This window comes from Vidua macroura, chromosome 2 (genome assembly GCF_024509145.1).
Source record: "Vidua macroura isolate BioBank_ID:100142 chromosome 2, ASM2450914v1, whole genome shotgun sequence".
Lineage (NCBI taxonomy): Eukaryota > Metazoa > Chordata > Aves > Passeriformes > Viduidae > Vidua > Vidua macroura.
This window is the reverse complement of record NC_071572.1, coordinates 30,779,449-30,801,242: the sequence shown is the minus strand read 5'-3', so window position 1 is coordinate 30,801,242 and position 21,794 is coordinate 30,779,449. Positions and strand designations below refer to the sequence as shown.

At 38.9% G+C, this 21,794-nt stretch overlaps 1 protein-coding gene across 1 annotated transcript in view; it reads right to left on the bottom strand.

The window, feature by feature from the left end:
* The window catches only part of AFF3 (ALF transcription elongation factor 3), a 273,112-nt gene that overhangs the window by 129,729 nt on the left and 121,589 nt on the right, over positions 1-21,794 (bottom strand). Inside the window, exon 5 of the mRNA XM_053969767.1 lies at positions 1,043-1,129. Coding sequence (XP_053825742.1) covers positions 1,043-1,129 — 87 coding nt within the window. The remainder of the gene's footprint in view (positions 1-1,042; positions 1,130-21,794) is intronic.

Below are 21,794 nucleotides of genomic sequence, written 5' to 3'. Positions count from 1 at the left end.
CTTGGTTTACACCCCTGATACTTCAAAATCATGACACTCTCATCCACAGAAAAGCTCTTTTACTGTAGGCAAATGAAGTTTTCTTGGCTTTGTAGTTATAATTATTCCCTGAACTAAATTTTGCAGAATGGACTTAAAAGTTGCCAAACGAGCTTGCTTTAACAGGAGAAAGACTATAAACAGCATCAATACCATCTTTCAAGCTTGAACGCTGCGTGAAATATGCTTGTGACATCTACACAGTATATGGTGATACTATGTGAAATTTATTGGCTCTTGCACAAGATAGCTGATTTCATTCCCTCCTGACTTACCATGTATAAATAATGTGGTTTCCCCAATCTTGTGCTGATGAGCTTTACCATGCTGCTCTGCATCCTCCCTTGGATACATATCCAATAGTGGAATTGCTTTTAAGGGACCATCAGTAGGACTAGTGGCTATGGTCTCTTGGGGGATCAAATGTTTCTGAGGCAAATGCTTCTGTGGCCCCTCTGGGCATCATGGCACTGGGCTGACTGCCTCTCTAGCAAAGCTGCCCCTTTGAAACCAGGCTGGTGGCAGAAGATGTATGGCCAGTCCTCAGGCCCAACTAGAGGCCAGTGTACTAGTGAAGGCCTTCTCGGACCTCAAAGGTCAAAGGTCAACCAAAATCTCAGCTGGTGAAGCCAAATGACGCAGGAGCAATGGATGCAGGAGCTCCCTGACTTTCCACTGCTCTCTGTGCCCTAAGGTATCAGTCAGGAGCCTCAGCAGAAGCCACCCCATCTGGACATCCCACCAGAGACACCTGTGGTTTTGCCTTGCCATGAGGCACCTGTGACCCCCACATCACCATCAGTTCTGCTGCCAAGACATGCAGACTGTGTAGTCCTGCTGAGGCTGTAAGAAGGGAAAAGACAGAGAATACTGGCACACACACATGAAGAAGATCATCACCAGGGCATCAACCTCAGTCCAGAGACCTCACTCACTTAGGGCTTGTGTAGGACATATTGTGAGGTGCAGGAGGAATGTTTCTACATGATGCTGAATGTCTTACCTTGTTTGGGAAGGGAAACTTGCTTTGTTCTGCCTTTCCTGGTGTGTGAATAGCTGACAGTGGCGGAGGCCATGAATGGGTCATCTCCTGAAAAACAATGTTGTTCAGCAAACTGCATTTAGAAAGTCAGTAGAAAAGGAGACAATGATAGCATATCAGTAGCAAGAGCACCTGGGCAGTGGAATACTTAAGTTAAGGAATATTAAATTATAGGAAATGCCCAGTTTTCTTATAATCTAGACAAAACACGAGCTACAATGATTTTTACATTCTTGAGAGCAGTTCCTAAGCACTGTCTCATTTTCCTGAATAGATAATACATCTTAAGTGCAAAAAGTTTGATTTTTCTGACAATCTGCAAATACATTTTAATCACACAAGGTATTCAGGCTGGTGAGATTAGCAGAAGAGCACTTTTTTGTAGAAGGGAATAGAAATTTCAGTTCATGATCAAGTAATGGGGCACACACTGTGGACTAATCACAAAACAGATTTCACAGGCAAGGTCAGAATGGTAAATGCTTACCACTTGCTAACTGTTAATTCCTAAAATTGCCTTTATCATTGTGAAGAAGTTGAGTAAGTTCCTAACTCCAACATGTTTGTGCCTTGCAGGACACAGATATGTGGCAAGCCCCAAATGAGGTGTTCTGCACTCCACATTTTTCTCCTCCCTGTTTTGTTTTGAGGGACATTTTTTCATACCTAAGAGACAGATGTAGCTTGACCTGACTTTTATGTAGTCATCTTTTGCACTGTTTCAGGTAGAAGGCAGGCACATGCTCAACACTATTATGATTCAAGTCTGAATGAGTTGGTCTCCAAAGCAAAGCAGCTTTTGGGGAGAGATAAATGAAACACTTCAGACAAGAAGTGTTGTCACTTCAGACAAGAAGTTTGTTCCTCTCTAGTGCAGGATCTTAAGGGATGGACGTGTTTCTTTGACATGTTCAGCACTAACAGCCACAGGATATGGTACACAGTAACTTAAGAGAATTAATATAAGAAATAGTGCCAAGCATGACAATCCTGAAATTTGGATGTTAGAAGAACTGAAGAGCCAATAACATCCTGCTTTAAGCAGGGGGGTTGCTGACGCTATCAAGAGTCTGCCTGGCAGATGCTTTGCTGGGTTTTGCTACCATTAACTGACTGTGGAATTGTTTCTCAGCGATATTCCAAGGAGCCATACAGAGATCCACAACCTCCCAGAATAATACTGGAGTTATATTTCCATGACTCATTCCTTTTTAAAGAGAAAAGAAATGTTCTTGTTTGAAAAAAAGTGTGTGTGAGTCTCTTGCCCATTCCTCATTAGTGCTGACAGAACTGCTTCCTGACCCGGCATGGACTGAGCTGCTGCATTTTTTACATAGTGGAAAGACTCCGGCTGTTCTGCCAATGAAAGGACCAGCCCTTTCAACACAGTTTATTAGCAATAAATGTCACCTTTAAAGCATTCTTGATAAACAGTTTATTTCCTAATAAAAATTGCATTCTTTTATTTTATTTGGGGCTAAAAAGTTACATGATTTATTGTACTTCTGTAATCTATGTGCATGCCTCTAATCAGAGCATCATCTGGTTTGCAGTTTCGGTATCAGAATTGCTTTGCTTTTCACTTCTTTGAGGCAGATCATTCATCTTATGACTTCCTTATCTGATAAGTGCCAACAATAACAGTATATAGCAATTTTTAATATACAGTAACTTCTTAAAACTCAGGCAGCAAAAAACATAGGCAATCAGATTGCTGTTTGCCTCAAGTATCTGGCACATGTTTGCAAAAGATTAAGGAATTATGTATTAAGGAATATTCCAACAGTAAAGGTGTATGACTATAAATTGACAAAAATGCAATGTGGAAACATTGCAATGTGGATAATTAAGCCTAAGTGTGTTATCTAAAAAAGTACCACTTTCACACCTGCTTTTCTGGCTTTTCCCTCAGAAGACCATTTATTTTTTGAGAAATGTGATGTTGCGTACATAGAGTAGAGGTGTTTCCACTGCTAAAATGCTGTTCCCAACCAAAGTGTTTTCCCCTACAAGTTGAGGTGCTGAACCCAAAAGTACACACGGGAATGACTAAGTGTCCCTTTTTTCCAAAGGGCAATGCTTTATGTTATCTCTGTCAACTGAAGAATGGGGGCAGCCAGACTGGGAACATCTGGTGGCTTTCACCTAAAGTTATCCTACTTGTGAAATATTCTATTCAGTGCTTGTGATTGCCATTTGCTCAAGAAGCAGTTCTTCCAGGTTATACAATTGGTGACCCCACTGTCACCTTCAGGGAGACATCTCCTGAGGAGTCTGCTCTGTGCCAGCACAAACCAATCTGTTACGGCAGCAGAGCTCTTTCCTCCCACCTTGCCTGCCCCAGTTTGACAATGATGCCTTCATCCAGGGAAAGGACCAGAGGGTTGATTAAAAATAAGGGTGACCTTTTTTTCTGACATGTCAAAATCTTTCATTTCTTCTTTTCTCCAACATTATTTCTCATCCACACTTCAATGAAAAATAGCCTTAATGGTCTTTTTTTTTTTTTTTTTCCCAACTAGTTTCTCTTCTCCTTTTTTCACATTCAGTTGTGGTATATAATAAAGCCTTCTACATAATTTAAATTTGATGTAACCCTTTCTGACACAAAGATTTAGTAAGACTACTGATATCTGCCAGGGTTAATAATTGCCATTATCATGAATATCTGAATGTGAATTTGCTAGAATAATACATTGAGTTGTGATCATATTGCTTATTTATCTCTACCCTTTGAAATTCAGACAACTATAAAATTAAATAAAATTAGGAAAAAATAATCAGAAAGCCACCATGAAAAATGTCCCAAACAACAGGCTGTCAGTGCTGAGGAATGGTAAGATTTAAATGTAGTATAATGTTTTTTTGAAAATAGAAACATTAAACTATGTGCAGAGTCTCCTTCTGGCTGCCAAGAACAGAGCCTCAAAAATCAGGAGAAAGGATTTAGCTGTCCAGAAAATGTCAACACTTTGCAAGATCAAGCAGAAACAAATCCAGAATATGTTCAAGTGTGCCAAGTCTCAGGATTTTAGACTCTATCTGAAGATATTTGAGACAGATTCAAAAGAGTAGTAGGGACATATGATTATACTGAGATCTTTTTTTTGGTACATGGTGTGAAATGTCTGAAAATGCAAGCCTAAATGGCAACTAAACTAACTAAACTAACTAACTAAACAGAAAAGACTCAACTTTTATTGTATAACAAACTTTCATGCACATCTTCTTTTCTCAGGAAAATTGCCTTGTTTTGGAGTTTGGGATTGGCAGCACTGCCATAAAGCACCTGCTGGACTGAAAACTGTTTGAAAAGGACTGATGAAAATTTAAATGTATTTAAGAGCCTTAGCACCTTCAAATTGGTGTTAGAACATTGATTGACACAAAAGGTTTTTGAAATTTGAAAGAGAAAAAAAGCAGGGTCTTTTTAAGCAGAAAGCAAACAAAAAATAAGTCAGAAACACCTGGCACCAGAAAATGTTCCAGCCATTACAAGATAATGGTCCAATTTAAAACCAATTTATAGTCTTCTTCAAACTTGATTAACTTAATCCTAAAGCCTGAATACTGTCAACTAAAGAAAGCACTGAGAAGACATTTGGGGTCCAGAAGTGGGTAAAACAAAGACTTCTTGATCAAAGAATGAAGCCTTAACCAGGCAGCTTGAAAATATGTGTGGATAATGATATGTCCTGCCTAACTGGAAGACAGCTTGTTTGAGATGACAATGACTGCCCTCCTCCTCCTGCAGCCAGATGCCCAAGTCCAAGAAACAGCTCAGAGACACTTTTTTTTTGGTAACACACATTTCTCCTTGTGAGAATTGCAGCAATGTTGTTTTGCACTGGCATCTTTGTGGTGCTGGTGGTGATGGCACATCTCATTCACATGCATACTGTAACTCTACAACCCTGCAGCTCTGCTTGTCTCTACCTGTAGTAAATCAGTTTTCAGCATTCATACATAAATGTCCAGTTTTACAAGCTATAAAGGTCCAAGCCTAGTTAATCTTACTCAACATGCCAACTTGGCTTTTCTTCTCATTGAAGGGAAAACCTACAAATAAAGAAATCTATAGTATTGCATATCCTTGCTCCAGCTTCAGTTTCTGCAGCAACAATTAAGGAACCAGACATTTCTTGGGGATTAATGACTGCTTGGCAATGTTTTGCTGGGAGCTTTTAACCCTAGCTTGTTGATAATTTTTCAGGAAAAGTACCATGCAGAGGTAAATAATAGTATTCACCCTAGATTTAAGGCAATGCTATTTATCTAGTGTCATCAGTCTTGCTATGTGGCACATGATACCGGGAATGGTTGGACTGATTCAGAAAAATCGTAATTAATAGCAAGTAAGGAGATGGGTATCATCTAGATTTAAAGTCTTACCACATGAATAATCTTGCTGTTCACTCGGTGCCAAAACCAGAACTTATCATTGGGTCATTAAGAAAACCAACTGTTTAATCCTCCTCTCTGCTTGTGCTCACCCAGCTGATTTTTGATTCATAATATTTCGTCTCTCTACACATGATGATTTAAGAAATATTTGTGGCACCTCATAAAGGCCCCTGTCAAACACCTTTTGAAAATTATTTTAGCTGACTCAACTTCATCCACTAGCTCTACTGACATGTCACAGGAATTATAGAAGATTTGTGAGACACAATTTTCCTTTGCAAATACTTTTGCTGTTTAGCTCAGGGGGACTGAAGAGGATCTGTCTTTGTAGTGCTTACACTGAAATGCAGATTTTTAGGGAAGCATTAGATATATTTATTCAGCTGGAAGTCAAGGCCATGCAAAACTAATGCAGAGCTTTCCAAGACCCTTTAGCAAGTGATCACAAGACACAGTCTGAGAACCTCTAATCTAGTTACTCTTCTGTCTTCACAATATTATCTTTTTTTTTTTTTTTTTTTTTTTTAGCACAAGTCTCTCTTTTTAACTGCTGTCAGTTGGCAAATATCCCTTTCAATTCAATGAAGCTACCTTGCCACTAGCTGACAACATGGCTATGATTTTAGTGTCAAATATCCAAAGCAAAGAGTCAGACACTGAGACTTTTGGAGACTCTGTTGAAGCTGACAGTATTTCACTGTGGTAAGGCTCCTATCATGTGAAAAGCCAATTTTCTTTTTTCAAAATTGGTTCCTGTAGTATTTGTCATTGCTGTGACTTTTCTAACCCAAATCTCCAATATGTGCTATAAAATGGAAGGATAAAGCTGTTTCATCTTGTTTCTTTATGATGTCACTTATCCATACTTAGAAGTCTTTTTCTACTTCCTCATCAACCCCATAGTTTCCTTTGAGCAATTGATAATTTTCTGCTTTCCATTTGAGCATCTCTTATTGGTCATTATGCTTTTGATAACATGTTATTCAGAACCATCACCACCTGACAAAATACTTTGTAATTTTCCAGCTTCTGTAGTTTCCTTTTTCACTTACATTCTCTCCACTCATTTGGGTGGGTTTTAATTTATAGTTAATTGTCATGTATGATGCAAATGTTTTCTAAACTTGAGGTAAGTGGCACACATGGTTTCACCCACTAGCTGAAGGATGAAATAAGGGAACTACAGTGAGCTCCCTATCATGGTGCTGAAATTGCAGTAAGGACACTGAGCTGGGTGCCAGTTCAGCACTGAACCTCAGTCAGCAGTTCTTCTGTCTCTCCTACTCCTGCTAAAATGATTTCAGGGAGTCACTTTTTTCATAGCAATCTGTTGCAAACACATTCTACCACATTTCCCCTTTGGCACCAGTCCCAAGACTCTCCAAATGCTCTGTTGCTTTCTGTAATATAAATTCCTTTAATTAGGCTTCCTTGGTATAATGTCCAAAGACACATGACAATCCAGGGGCAAGTGCTTGTCAAGGAATATTTTTTTTGTTCTAAACAAAGAAATAAAGGTAATTGTGTAGCTTGTGACTGTGCCATTTTTGCTGTGCTTGGTTCTTCAGATGTGCACAGATGGTCATCAGCAGAAACTGCTTGATAGTAACAGGACTTGGGAGTGTGTGTGTGTGTGTGTGTGTGTGGTGTGTGTGCGTGCACATGCATGCCCATGAGCTGGGAAGGGAAGGAAAAAAGAGAAATTTGGCCCATGAAAAGGAAGAAGGTTAAGAGATTTTGCTGACTGCAGCACTAAAGAATATGTTCAGCATTAAATCTCCAGATATTTGGTATCTATGGTACTAAACCATTCCAAATCATGAGCATTTGCAATGCAATCTGCGGATCAATTCACCCTACAGTGAATCAGAAATGCCAGTGCAAGAAGTTTCTGTTTGGAATATGTTATCTCTGCTTTAGTGGAACCACCCTGAAAATAACCTCAACACTTAGCCAAGGTTCAGTAATCTAGGACAGATAAATGTAAAAGAAGGCTACAGCTGCTTACTTATCAAAATTACTTATTTAGGTCCTTAATTTGTATGATTATAATACTTTAACATGGAGACTTGCAAATTTTTATTCATTTTGGGGGAGAATAAATGAGCTTGTAAGTCTAGAAGAAGTTATGGATACCTAAAAGAAATGTGGTTTCATTCTAAAAATAAGTTAATTAGCTTATAACCCATGTCATGCTTTCTCATATCAGAGTTTAGGACAAACCTCCTTCCCCACACTAATTAGGAAAGGAAGGTGTTCTTTTACAGGTAAATCACAGAACAGCATTTAGACCATTTCCTTCTTTTTTTTTAATTTTTTTTTAATATATTCTTCACTGAAATGAAAAAAAAAAAGACAAAATTTCTCCTTCAGTCACAAAGATGAATATCTCTTCCTAGCTAAGAAGCTATGTTTCTAGATGAATGCATTGAGCCATATGATACAACAAACTGTCTGAAAACCAACCTTGCTTGGGCAAGCTAAGATGATGTGGTTAATCAAGGTACAATCTTTATTAGTGCATTAACCTCCTGCACCCAAGGACTGTGGATTCTAATTCCTGAATTGCCATGCAAGACTGATGCAGCTAGTTTTCTACTCTCAGTTGGCAGCAAGCTAACAGAAGTGGCTAATGAAGATGAATAGCTGCCTCTTGGGAGTGGGGGGAGGAAAAAGAGGAAAGGAAAAGACCTAGGATACTTCAAGGTCCAGATCTCTGCATGATTTCAGATAATAATGAAAAAGTGCACATAGCTGACATTTTCAGAGACCATAACAAGTATGTTAATTCTTAGGCAATGGTAGTGGCCTCAGAATTGCTCTCGAAACATTTCAAGAAGTTAAAATAAAGGGTATTGAAAAAATATACCAGGACACTGGTCAGGGTCTTACTCTTCTTTTGATGGATGATTGTATTAATACAGACAAAAAAGCAGAGAAAAAAATGCTCAAAGCTGAAAACCAGACACATTTAGTAAGGAAAACATCTGCGGTTTGGAGAAGACAGAAATACCATCATGGTAAATATTTATCAATACTGAAATATCTTTTCCACAAATGCATGCAATGTTCTAACATAAACATGCCTTTAATTCAGACAAAAATACACTGCTAAATGCAGGGAGGTCATTGAAGTAAATTTTATGCGGGGAAAAAAATCTAGTTTTGTTTTTTTTTTTTTTTTTAAACTGGACAATTTTTTCTATTTTCTTATGTTGTGGGAGGCTGGAAGCTTTGTGATAGGTACATGAGCAGTCCTGGATCACTCCCTGGTCAGAAGATGAAATAACAGGTCATTGGTTTGGTCTAATTTGTTCTTAATTCTAATTTCATACCCCTGAAGCCATTTTAAGAGGACTGGGGGTACCACAAAGGCTTACTTGGTTCCTGGAAGCCTGGGGGCTCACTCAGAGGGTGCTTTTGTGCATCCACAGAGGAGATTCACCAGTGGGTATGAATTGGTATTTTTAGCTCAGCTTGTTCAGCCAACTGATTGAGCATGTCAGCCTTCATGAACTTAGGGGTAACACAGTGATGCCTGTGTACTCTGTGCACAAGCTGTGGGCAGACACTACATGAAGTAAATGTACCTTGTACTCTGGGTTAAAGTGCTACCAGAATGCCTTTTGGCTAACATACCTGTGAAGGCTGCCAACCATAACAAGAAGCAAGGAAGCTTCTGTTCTGTGCTACTACAACAAACTTGGTCAGTGTGAAAAGATGATAGAGAGGGTAAGAAAAATCCATAAAAAGAAAAAAGTCAGAATTCAAGTATTAGAAGTTAAAACACTGTCAAATGTCGCTCTATAAAGTACAGTTCCAAGAGGTTTTGCACTTGTGGTTTCTTAATGCAATTAAATTAAATCTGTTCAATTTACAGGTGAAAATTACACCAGGCTGGAGCCCTGGACTGAAGAGCTGAGCATCAAGACAGAGACTCTTCTTCCCTTTTCCCTGCCATAAAACAGAGAGGCTCTGCAAGGCAAAGCAGCCTGTAAATCCTTCCTGGACAACCTTGCATGGATGTGGCTGACTGCAATTAGCAGACAATTTTGTTTATGATGCTCTGACAACTCGGGGAATCTGTTCATATACAAGTCATTTATTCTGAATGAGATTAAGAAATCGGTGTAGCACTGTGTGCTTCAGTGTATGTGAATTCAGCCATCTGTTCTCAAGGTTACATCATGTGCCTCCTAGATCTGAATTGACAGAAAGATGTTAAATCTTGCTGGTTTGTATTCTAGAAGTAGCACAGTGGCACAATATGATGTCTGAAGCCAACAGATACTAGTTCAGCTAAGGGTACAGAGGTGTACAGAGTTGAACATAGGTTTGTGTCCAGAAATTAAGAATACCATAAACTGGGACACTGGACCCAGAAAGGTGTTAGGTATCATCAGAGGACAGGAAACTAAAAACAAACATCCTACATCTCATACTCTTGCCCAAAGTGCTCAATCCATTGGGGTGCATTTGAATATGGTAGCACAACAGAACTGGTTATGTCAATGCTGTAATAGCTTGTTTAGTTGAACACATTTCTTCAGAAATGCTGGTAATTCTGAAGAAGTGAAAAAAAAAAAAAAAAAAAAAAAAGAACAGAGAAAAGATCACAGATGAAATCAGCTCTGTTACACTACAAGCCACTATGCTTGATTTGTGTAAGCCTCTTCATGGGGGAAACCCCCTGTAACATGGCTTCTAGAAAACCTATTTGGAGCTGTCAAATGTCCCCAGGAAAGGCAGAACCTCTACTCAACACCTTCAATAGGATTCTCAAGAGATGACTTAAAAAAATCAGTGGAAACTGTTGACAATCCACAATAATAGAAAAAGACAAAAATCACTAAAATCGTTAGGGTTACAATACACATACTTCTTGTATTGTGAGATAATGGATAGAAGAACCAAATGCCAAGGTGAAGGTAGGAAAAAAAGAACAACAACTCGTGAGCTGGTGCTTCACTGCGGGCATGCAGTGCTATGAAAATGCCTATCTTCATGTCTTCAAGTCATAAGATAAAGGATGTTTTTCCAAATTATATGCTTCAGCCAAATACAAGATAATAGGTTCGAGACAGGGGAGAGTGGCTGAAGTTATCTGGCTTGTCACACAGGTCAGAGCACTAGTCATTCTGGGTGATAAGATACACCATTCAGAATCACACCTAAAATGTAGCTAATTTTATTGTTTATTTTTCAGTCCATCAAAATCCTCAGCATTTATGGTTGCCAATACATACTTTGTAAGTCAAGAAAATACGTGAACCATTTGCATTCACATGTGAATGTTAGGTACTGGCCACAAAAGGAGTGACTGTGAGAAAGGCATGTCCCATTGTGCTTTAGAAAACATAGAAACAGAAGTTTCTTATTTTATAGTAACCTATAGTCCATACTTGTCCTCTGCTGCTTTTGATTTCATAAGCTCCTGATGCACCACAATAAACCTTGGGGATTTGACTGTGGGGATAAACACAACGGAGGCATTTGCCCAACACTCTTGCTATGGCCTGCAGAAAGATAGCATGGGCCACATCAGTGGACCTAAGATCTGAACCATCCTCTAGAAAAGTGGGGAGAGGGCTGGAGGCCAGTCCCTTGTAGCTGTGTAGAAAAATGTTAGGCTTGCCAGCAGCACGGTGTGCCAGGAATCCTTGTGAGGGCATTGTGCACAAGAAGGGAGGCTGCCTGGCTTGGGAGCTCTGCTCACCATCCTGTTCTCAGTTCTCAGGAGCCAGTGCTGATGCCTTAAGTTTTAGCTTTCATATTTTCCAGATTCCATAGGCAAGAAACAGCACTTACCATTTCTCCCTGCAACACACGGGGTGGCCTTTGCGATGCTGTCAGAGGCAAGCAGAGCCCCTTTGTTTGCCTCAGATGTCCCTAGGCAATCTGGCATTTCTTGTTAAAACTCATTTTGTGTGTGTGCTTCTTCCTAGCTGCAAACAGAGCCATGGAGCAGTGAAGGGGACCATTCTGTAGCTGTGCAATTTACATTTGTCTAGTGCTTATATTAAGTGTGTTCCTCAAAGCTACCATTGTCTCAAGCTCTGTCTGTTTTAAGCCCTGAAACAGTATTTTGTGTTTATTATATGCATTGGCTTTCATTTGCAAGGTAGTCTGCAAACCTGAATTAGGCATCCCAGCACCCCCCTAATCTCTGTAAGTACCATAATATTATTATGAGTTACAACTCATAAAATTGGAACTAAGGTTGAAAGAATCTTGAGTCAGAAAGTCCCTTAAGAAAACCCTTGTCTCGACATAAATGGCACTAAGGGTGACAATGCCAATCTGTGATTCCAGATGGAAAAAATAGCACAAGGTATGAAAATATACATCAAAGACTTCAATCAACTCTGAAAACATGTTCTGGCTTCATCCATTACACCATTTATTTCATTAAAAAGTAGATTAACATCAGCATCTTATTCATTATTGTAGACATTGTCTGCACAAGAAATTTGCATCTATTTAAAAAAAAAAGGCAATTATTTTTAAGCCATTTTAACTAAAATTAAATACATTTAGATTTATCTAATTTTTCTAAAATCACATTAAATTATTAGAAAGAAAAATTAAGAGATCTTTGAAACAGTTTTTAACTGTTTAACTTGAACTGCTGAAGGCCCTGTATGGGATACAGAAAACCTATGTGGGACAGCATGTCACGCTGCCTCACCATTTCTAGGTATTCTCTGCTGGTGCTGTACCACAAAGACAGCTTGGCTTTACAGCTAGAATGATATGAAAAATGATGGTAGCAAAAGTTTTTATGACTCTCTAAAAAATTCCTCAATATGTTTGCCAGCAAACAGTAGGTGATTATGAAATTATAGGCTACATTATGATAGAGGTATGCAAGGAAATAAGATGGTTACAAATGCTTGTTTATTTTTAAGCTCTTAACTACATGATTTACTTATCCACTTTACAATATAATTAACATTCCTTAGCTGACATTTAAAAAATGAGGATGTATATGTTTTTCTTTTTTTTTCAACCTCATAGAAATCATGTGGGAAAATTAAAGTAATACATAAAAAAAAGGAAACAGGACATATCATTACCACTATTTAATTATGTTACCTATTTTTTAGAGTGCAGAGAATCAGACATAACTGACTTACCATTGGAAATTTAAAATACTAAAAGTCACAAAAGGTTGTTTCATGGCAGCAAACATTATTTTCTTTTGATTTCTCTTTATAAGAAGCATCAAACTGCAATTCATCGAAATGAGAAGATTCAGATAATGTCTATGTAGCAATTAATCTCCACTTAAGCCTTCAGGGACTTCTCTGCCCAAGCAAGGTTTTCAACCCTGTTGATTAAAATTAGTCCTTTAGGTCAGTTCTTTTTCACTTTGAAAGAGTTTCTTAGTAAAACAGAGCAGTGGATATATCCTTTTAAGCTTTAGCATACATAGAAGCCCATCAGAAGAAAGACCACAACATAAAGCTTTTTTCCCTACTAGCAAAAAAAACATAAATTGGAAATACCCTCAAAATGCAATGGAGTCAGTTGGAGATCTCTGCACTGGTAAAAAAGAGTACTATAATAATGAACATTTGGGGTTCCTGCAATTAAGGTGGCTTAAAATAATCTGCATGGGCAAGGCAACTACATCCAAACGATGTAGTTTGTAGTGTGGAGAGAAGAAACAGGGATCTAGAGGTCACTCAACTAGTACAACTCTGTGTTCAGAATACCAGACAGACCCAGTGTATTCCCAGTGCTGGATTTCATCAACCAAAGGGAACTTGTGTTACAGCAAGGCACAGCACCATGACCTGCCAAGGGTTTTGCAGACTGTTCAGCAAACAGAAGCACTCATAATACTTGTGCACCAGAAAGAGAGGAGTTTTAAGACAGAGGATGTGATAAAGTGAGAAGAGAAAAGATAAAAACTGTACTTTCAAATGAATCCTTTAATGCCAACTAGCAGTAAAGCTTTTAGTAGTCTGTTCGGTTTTATTGATAGGTTCAATGTGTTGAATCCCTATCCATATTTTAGCCTCAGTGCCTCAATTCACATTGCCATTGGTTTCTGATGTTTAATCTCATTAGTGCAGCTATTTGTATTGATATACCCAATAAGGTTGCTAACACTACCTTAGCTAAGTGTTATTTATTGTATCTGTATATACAACAATATTAACACAGTCAAGCATCAGCATCGGCACTTGAGGGCACCATTAAATTCTCTCAGTGTTCAGTGAGAGATTTAATGATGGATTTAATAGTATTAAATAGGAAAAAATGCCCTTGGCCTTTACATTCTCATTTAAAAACATATAAAAGAGTAGTAATTCGGGCAGTTATACTCCTTTCAAATATTTTCCTTTAAATCACACTCAGCCATAAGAGATCAGCTGTACTTTGGTAGTTTTTGTATCTTGACCAGAGACAGCAGCCCGTGGCATACCTGAATCACTAAAGTGTTGGCAAATTCAGACTCAAGTTCCTACAACAAATATGAGAGAATTTGCTGATAAAAAATAAGGACTGGTGAAAAATTACCACGATGATGTTGCCTGCAATCTACAGTGATGAGACTTCTGTTAGCAATAGAGATTAACAGAGCTGTGAAATAACTGGACATTTATGTCCAGGTTTTTATGATGGCTTTTCCCATGGAATATAAACATGCTAGAGTTCTGAGAGTTTTTGTGCAGTAGTATGCCTGCTGAATTTTTTCATACCTTTTAGCAACATTTACCTTGTTTTCTTCCCATCTCCAGATCTCTGTTACTAAATCACAGAATTGTTTTGGTTGGAAAAACCTCTGAGTAAATAATGCTCTGAGATCATCAAGGTCAACTATTAATCCAGCACTGCAAAGTCCACCAATAAACCAGGTCCCCAAGTGCCACATCTACATGTCTCTTAAATACCTTCAGGGATGTTGACTCAACCACTTCCCTGGGCAGTCTTTTCTGATGGACCTACTGATGTTGCGTAGGCCATCAACAAGAGAATTTCACTTAAGAAAGGCATGGGAAAGGCTTTTTCCCCCCTGTCTTTGAAATAACTGCATCCTTTAGGTCAAAGAACTAGGACTCAGTATGCACTGGAAACTTTCTTTATACACTGCCTAGCCAAGTCTGTCCTCTTACATTCAGTTTGAAACCACCAAGTGGGAGGAGAAAAAAATGTTGTGAGATAAAAATTCTCCCTATCTGATCCTTACCAGTGACCAGAGGGTCACCTAAGCACCTGTGACTTCTTCTTAAGCTTGGAAACTGTGGGCCATATATGCAGGCTCACAGTTACTCCACATGTAGAGCCAAATTTATATCAACAGGAATGAACAATTGTTCATTTGTAGGCTTTTTAAAAACGTATTTTCAGTGTCTATCATGAAAAGGATTAAACACTTATACTAGCAATATGAATACCGACAATTAAAAAATGACAGTAAACCCATCATATTTGAATTGAAACCAAATTTAAAAGGCTTTTCTCAGCAATTTTGGCATTAAAAAGAATATGGATCAAATCAAAATTATAGTTCCACACACATGGGTAATAACAATTAAAACTAGAACCTTAGTAGCAAATTGTGCAAAAAATGACAACAACAAAAGCTGAAGTGACTGCCTGTCAGGGTACATTCACATTTTCCTCTGAAATTTCCCTGCTTGTAAATAGTTATACTGACACAGATACTGCGGTATTTTGAATAAACTCACTTTATAACATCTCTCAATGCAACACATGTAGTTTAAAGCATGAGTTATGCAACAGGGACAAAGAAAGGGACAGACCATTCTCATTTTTTCACACATCCAGGCGTGCTGGATTGCTTACAGAGTATTATATAAATGTAGAATGTTTGATTCCACAGTGCTTCCCAAAACAAGGGTAAAATATTGCTGATATTCGGCCACATCACAGGTGGGAAAAAGCCATATAGAGTGCACAGTTCACTGCACAACAGAAAGGGGATGGGGAGTAGGCTAAAGAAAGTATTATCCAAGGATGAGAAGAAATCCCAGTTTTTATCAGACAAGCCCCCAGGTCTCTGATGTCATTTCAGAACATGAGTCTTTGGCTATTGCAGATACAGCTAACATCCTCATACAATGAAACACATGCTTCTCAGTTTATCTGTTTCAGAAAAATGAGTGAAGAAAACCAGGTTCTTGCTCATACCATTAAAGCCAGGACTCCTGCATCCTTGTTCACACTATCATTTTGGTGCATCAGACCTTAGGTGGATATACAGCTAAGGCTTAGTTTATACATTTGCAAGTGTGGTGCATATGTAATATGCACATTTTGCACATTTATTTTGGATAATGAGAAAGCAATTTGCAGTTAATTTAAAAAAATTATCTTAAGTGGTAAGGTTTATTGAGAAAGTACCAGTACAGGTACCATAGAGATGTCTTCTCTTGCAATCTATAATAAGATTTATTTTATTTTTTTATTATCTCTAGCAGCAGGCAATCCAGTATTAGGCATTCCTGAAATGACTTCATAGCACTTTGCCATCTTTGGGTGAGATAATTGTGGTGAGCCTTTTGGAGGCTCTAAGCTTTACTTCTGTCTGTGGGTGGTCAGAGACAACTCCCATTGAAGTCAATGGGAGCTAAATGCCCATAAATAGTATGTAAAAGTAATTTTACTAGTGGCAGTAAGGATTTATAAATGCTTGACGAGGCAAAATCCCTTCCTCAAGCTGGTTGCTCAAATGATATACTTTTAAGAGACTGAAAAGGTTCATCTAAAATTTACTCTTTTGGTTAAATAATACTTACACAGGTTTTTGCATGTCGATTATGTATCAATTATTGTATAATTGCATCATTACCTTAATTAGATTAAACTGCATAATTGGGATGTCTAATTAGAGATGGAGGGGGAAAAAGGGTAACTTACCTGACATTAATTGTGATTTTGAAGAGGGGCTTCCCCACAGATTTTGCTCTAGGGGCAAGTTTCCAGTACAGGAGTCACTGGCTTCCTCTACAGTGACAAGACTGAGGTGGCTCAAGGTGCACCACCACCATCCAGACCTTTTCCAGAGCAAGGTTCTGATAGGGAGGGCATTTGCCCCTTGGTAACTCATCAATGAGGTGTGTCAGAGCACTGGGCTCCAAGTATGCAGTGAGAAAATGTGGGTCATTGAGTTTGTGTGGAAAACCTTTTGCAGAAAACCAGAGTTAGTGTCAAGGAAGCTGTTCCTCTCTTCCAAGGGCTGGTACACAGAGACCAAGAATTCTTGGTAATGAATGACTGCATTTTAAATGGAGACGCAAGGGGAGAAATCTTACCCAAAAAGCAACAGAGGGACAGTTGATCAGTGTTCTGATTTTCCAACTGGAAGTGGGAAGTTGAAGAGATACCTCAGCAAAACGAGTCAAAAGGGGTCCCAAAGCCTAGAGTATCCTCTGGAGGATACTCATGGGAAATGGCAATATAGTACAAAATCTACTTAGACAAGTCTGCATAGGAATAAATTGGTTTCTAACCCTTTCAGACTGGACATCTGAGCCATTTTGGAGGATCACTTAGAAGTGTCAATCCTTTACATGTTAAGTGACATATCACCACCTTACTTTTTTTAAAAGTGCACTGAGGTTTGGGAACAAAACAAGTAGAAAGCTGAACTGAAGGAGCTGGAGATGGATGTGAAATTTGCAAAAGTCTCCAAAACTATCTGCAGGTCATGACATAAGCTAAACATTTCCCGTGATGAACTTATATTGTGTCAGGACTTTATTGAAAGCTGTCAGAAGAATGAATGCTCTAGGGTAGTGAAGGGATTATAATTTTTTTCCTCCAGATAAACAAGTTTAACAGGTTCACTTCTGCACCTTCATAACATATAGCAAGAGCCTGAAGTTGGAATGGCCTAGTTAAGGTGGAGGTGCCTTTGGGAGCAATGCCTCATGACAAGTAAAGCTACAGATACATAATTATTGGAAAAGGAACTCAAGATTGGGGATCTCTCAGAATCTTTTGAACTTAGGGGACAATTTCAGATGAGGCTGAACTTTGTCCTTCAAAGGATGAAGCAGTAGAGGGGCGAACCAACATGTTCTGGATCTCTCCCCCATTCTCTAGGTCCCTTCAGACTGCTCTAAACTATGTTGAAATGCCAAGAGGAAGGGTCCATTCCAGTTAGGAACACAAGGCCCCTTCAAATAATCTGCCTTTGGATTGTGAATCTACATGGTAATTGTGAATGGGAGGTGTAAACATGTAGTTATTTTCTTGAGTCCTGGTCTGGATTCAGTCAGCAAAGTGCCCCACAGAGACACTGAAAAAGCATTTCCTGCCCCAAAACACTGGCTGTCCAAATATGAGATGAAATTCAAGATGGATGCAGACAAAGGAAGCAATACATGGAAACAATGACCTAATTTTGACTACCAAATAGACTTTAGCACACTAAGATTGTGTAGCAGTATTTTTAAAGTCCAAGTGCTACTAGGCATATTTGCTCTTTTCTTTTTTTTTCCCTAGAAGTACCACAGCACATTTAACAAGTGGGCTTATCAAAGGCAACATTGACCTCCATATCCTAACCAAGAGACGATAACTAAGTTGGGGGAAGACCAGCAAGGGCTAAGGCATGCATGTTTGAAAATATAGGAAAGTAGATATCAGGAAAATTGTCCCATAGTTGAAGATGCTGAATGGCTCAGCATTCCTTCTGCTTTGGTTTATTATTTTTTCCCTGATAACTCGAACTGAAATAGAAATGGCAAGACCACTTATGGTGACATGAGATGGTGAGACGCTGCTGTTGGGCTCCAACAAGAAAGATGTATCATGACTGAAGCTGATCAGAGAGCTGCTGTGAAGCAAACCAGTCCATACAATTCTTATGATCAGCTTTCTGGCACTAAAATGTTTTGAGGAGAGTTGGCCAAAGAACTTGGACTATCAGGTGTTGGCTGGCACCAGGTGGCAAATTTGGCTCTGGTCCTGGGAGACTAAGATTTACAGAAAGGCAACAGACAGGCCTGGAAGATTCATCACATTGGACAAATAAAATTGTCTTGATCCTGTTTATTTGAGTGTTCTAAGAATTACAGGCATCTAGAGGGGAAGTAGAGAATTTATTGAAGTAAAACATCGAGGGTTTTTTAATGAAGTGCATCGCAAATAGAAGTTGGTAACATCCCTCTTCCTGGTCACAGCTATTTTTTAATCCATGAATCCCTATAGAGTCCTGAAAAGCTGAGTTGCTGGGGTAGGGCATTTTACAGACTGTGCCAGTTGGTGGCAGTCAGAAATAAGCATCATCTACTTGACAATAATTTAGAAACCCCCCCTTGCTCCCCAGGCTCCAGATGAAGTGTTTCATGAGTGTAATGGCAGAGGGCAAGGTTGCCTGTCATCACCTGCACAGTCCTGGAGTGGGACAGTGTGTCCCTGGACGGGGCAGGGTGCAGTTTCATGTCTGCCACTGATCCAAGACAGAGGCTGCCACTTCACCTCCTGAGCTGACAACCTGCACATGAACATGATGGGAAGTACTGTTGTAGGTGGAAGATGAGGCAATCCTGCTGCACATCTGGCCTACTGATCAGCAAGGATAACTTTTCTGAAGCAATGGGAACCCATGGAACTACAGTGCCACTGGAAACCAGAGATGCATTTTTTATAAACCAGTGAAATAATGTACAACATAGGTATGGGGCATGATATGGCATGTGAGTTGGAGTCTCATCACTTGTTTTGTTCTGGAGTGCCTTCCATTTTGTTCTGGAGTTGTTGAGTGAGAAGCAACAGCTTTTTCAATGCTCACAAGTGTACTCTTGTTTTCCTGTGGCACGGTCTTGGTTAATTTTTGAATCTGGATATCAGTTAAGACAGACTTCTCCTCTGTCTTTTGCACAGAGAAAAGACAAGTGATTAAGCCAAGTCAGCTACCTATGTTAGAAATTTCCCAGTTAAGGTGATTCTGACTGATAACTGAGTTCATCGGTCATGAGAGGATGCAATTGCTTTTGCAGGGATTTCTATATGGACCAAAGGAGTTTCAAGAGATCAACTGGTAAAATTGTGCAAACAAAATATGACTTTATGGATAAACAGATACTAAAAGTGATGCTGTTTCTCCAAACTCCTTCCTTTGAAAGGGAAGGAAGGTTCCTCTGGATGCTGACAACACTTGGACTACAGTGAGTTGCATGCATTTTAACAATGTCTCCTCAAATTGATGGGAGACAGGGAGGAAAGGAATTAGACCAAGCTGGTCAGGTTGGATATTCATCACTCACTTCTAGCAAGATCAGACAGGGGTGCAGAGCAGAGGAATTGTTAGTGGGAAAACAATGCTAATGTTTTCACTAATTATGTTGGAGGAACAGAGTTAAAGCTGTTGTACCATCCAGGGGCTCAAACATTAAAGGTAATTTGTGTGGTTAGAAGTAATGGAAGAGTAGTGTGAGTCTACTCTATCCCTTTCCTTGCAAGTCACAGTAGGTAGGGTGAAAATGGACCCATGTGGTTATTCAGACATAATCCAGTGTGTTTCTGGGGTGAAATCTGCAAGTACGCAGTTATTTCAGACTATCAGCTTTAACTAGTCAGCTTTAAATCACTGTCAAAATTATTTGCACGTATTTTTTGGTAAGGTACATTGATTCATAATGAGGTTAAACATTTTGGCCTTTGCAATTTCTTTTCTTTCATTTGCAATTTTATCTACTAAAATTTCACAGAATTGTGAAATTAGTCCTATTATAAATTAATTATTTGCACATTTATCCTTTAAAAAGTAGGCTTTAGAGCATAAGTCTTATATCTATTTTTAAATCTTCTACAGCTTAAAAATAGTAAGAGAATTAAGTTCTTTCATGTTTCTTTCATTCCTCCCTGCCTCTAGTGCACATGCCTTTAGAAATAACTGCCCTGATACCACACCTCAAATTATATCTTCCAAGGGAGATGTTAGACAAAATCCCATTGACTTACTGGTTGTTGTTGTGTGGGTGTGTACCAAGGAACAGCATTTAAAAAAGCTTTTAGCATGCCAACTTTTATCCAGAACAGCTTAATTAAAACCAGATATTATAATAGTACCACTTGCCCCAAAATGAACAGTAGGTATACTAACTGCCAGTGCATTAAGTTTGGTTAATGAAAGGAGCTATAACAGACTACCAACAAAGGTATGAGGGATGAGGATAATAAAGCATTTACTGCATGCTGAGGTCTGTGGAAGCCCCCAGCTCCCCCTTGCCTAGTGCTGGCAGCCCCTTCATGTGCTATGGATCCACGTGAGCCTGCAAAAGCATCTGGGGGGTACACGTGCCAGAGCCACCCTTGTGCCTGGGGAGAACATACAGCCCTAGCAGACAGCTCTCCAAGTCAAAGAAAATTGGGAGAAGTGGTAATGAAGGGAATAAATGCTGGCACTCAGAAAAAAAAATGTTATTTTGTTGTGTGGAAGATATTTGTGAGTGATACTGCCTGTTATTACCAACTGCATTTTTCTGAAATAGATTTGCCTTCTCCAGGTGAGAATGGAGTGAGGTGATGAAGTCAGTTCAGTCCTGTAAAGCCTCAAATCCTGCACAACCTGATCTAACCCAAGGCAAAACTGTCCCTAGATTTGAAAATGCTAATATACTATGAGTTTGCAACAACACTATGCTGAACCAGGAGCTGCAGATTGTGTTGAAGAGCAGAAGAAATGAGTTTGAGAGGGAATTTTATAAGTTTCCCAGAACACCCTAGGTAGTCCCTATATTTTGTTGTTGCTATTTTTTTAACCCTAGCTGTCATAGGACATATCTTAAATACACCACCACTCAAATTACTTCTCTGATTTTGAATCCCAAGTGGATGGAAACGCGTGGCTCCCTGAGTGAAAACAAATTGTGATGAAGGTGGAAACTAAAGATTAGCACTAATGCATGTGCTTTAGGCTTCAACCCCAAATTGAGGTAATAAAAGACCTGTTATATTTCTCCAAAACTTAACAGATGAAACCTCAATCAAAAGAGATCTGAGGAAGCAGGATAGGATCAAGAACAGGGCTAATTTTGCAGAATTAAGGAGCAACATGAAGATTTTTAACGAGGAAGCAGACACCTTTGCAATAACTGCACTATGATATGTTGCCTAGCAACAAGATATAAAAATGATGTATAATGCCAGTAACTTCTTTCACATATGAAAACAGCACCCTACCAAGACAGCTTCATAATGTACTCTTACAAACTAAAAATCCATAGAGACCATTAAAGCCTCCATCTTCTGTAATATACTCTGTTAAACAATCATGTGTTTTTGTTAATGCAGTAAAACACGGAATTTATTTAATGATTACCCA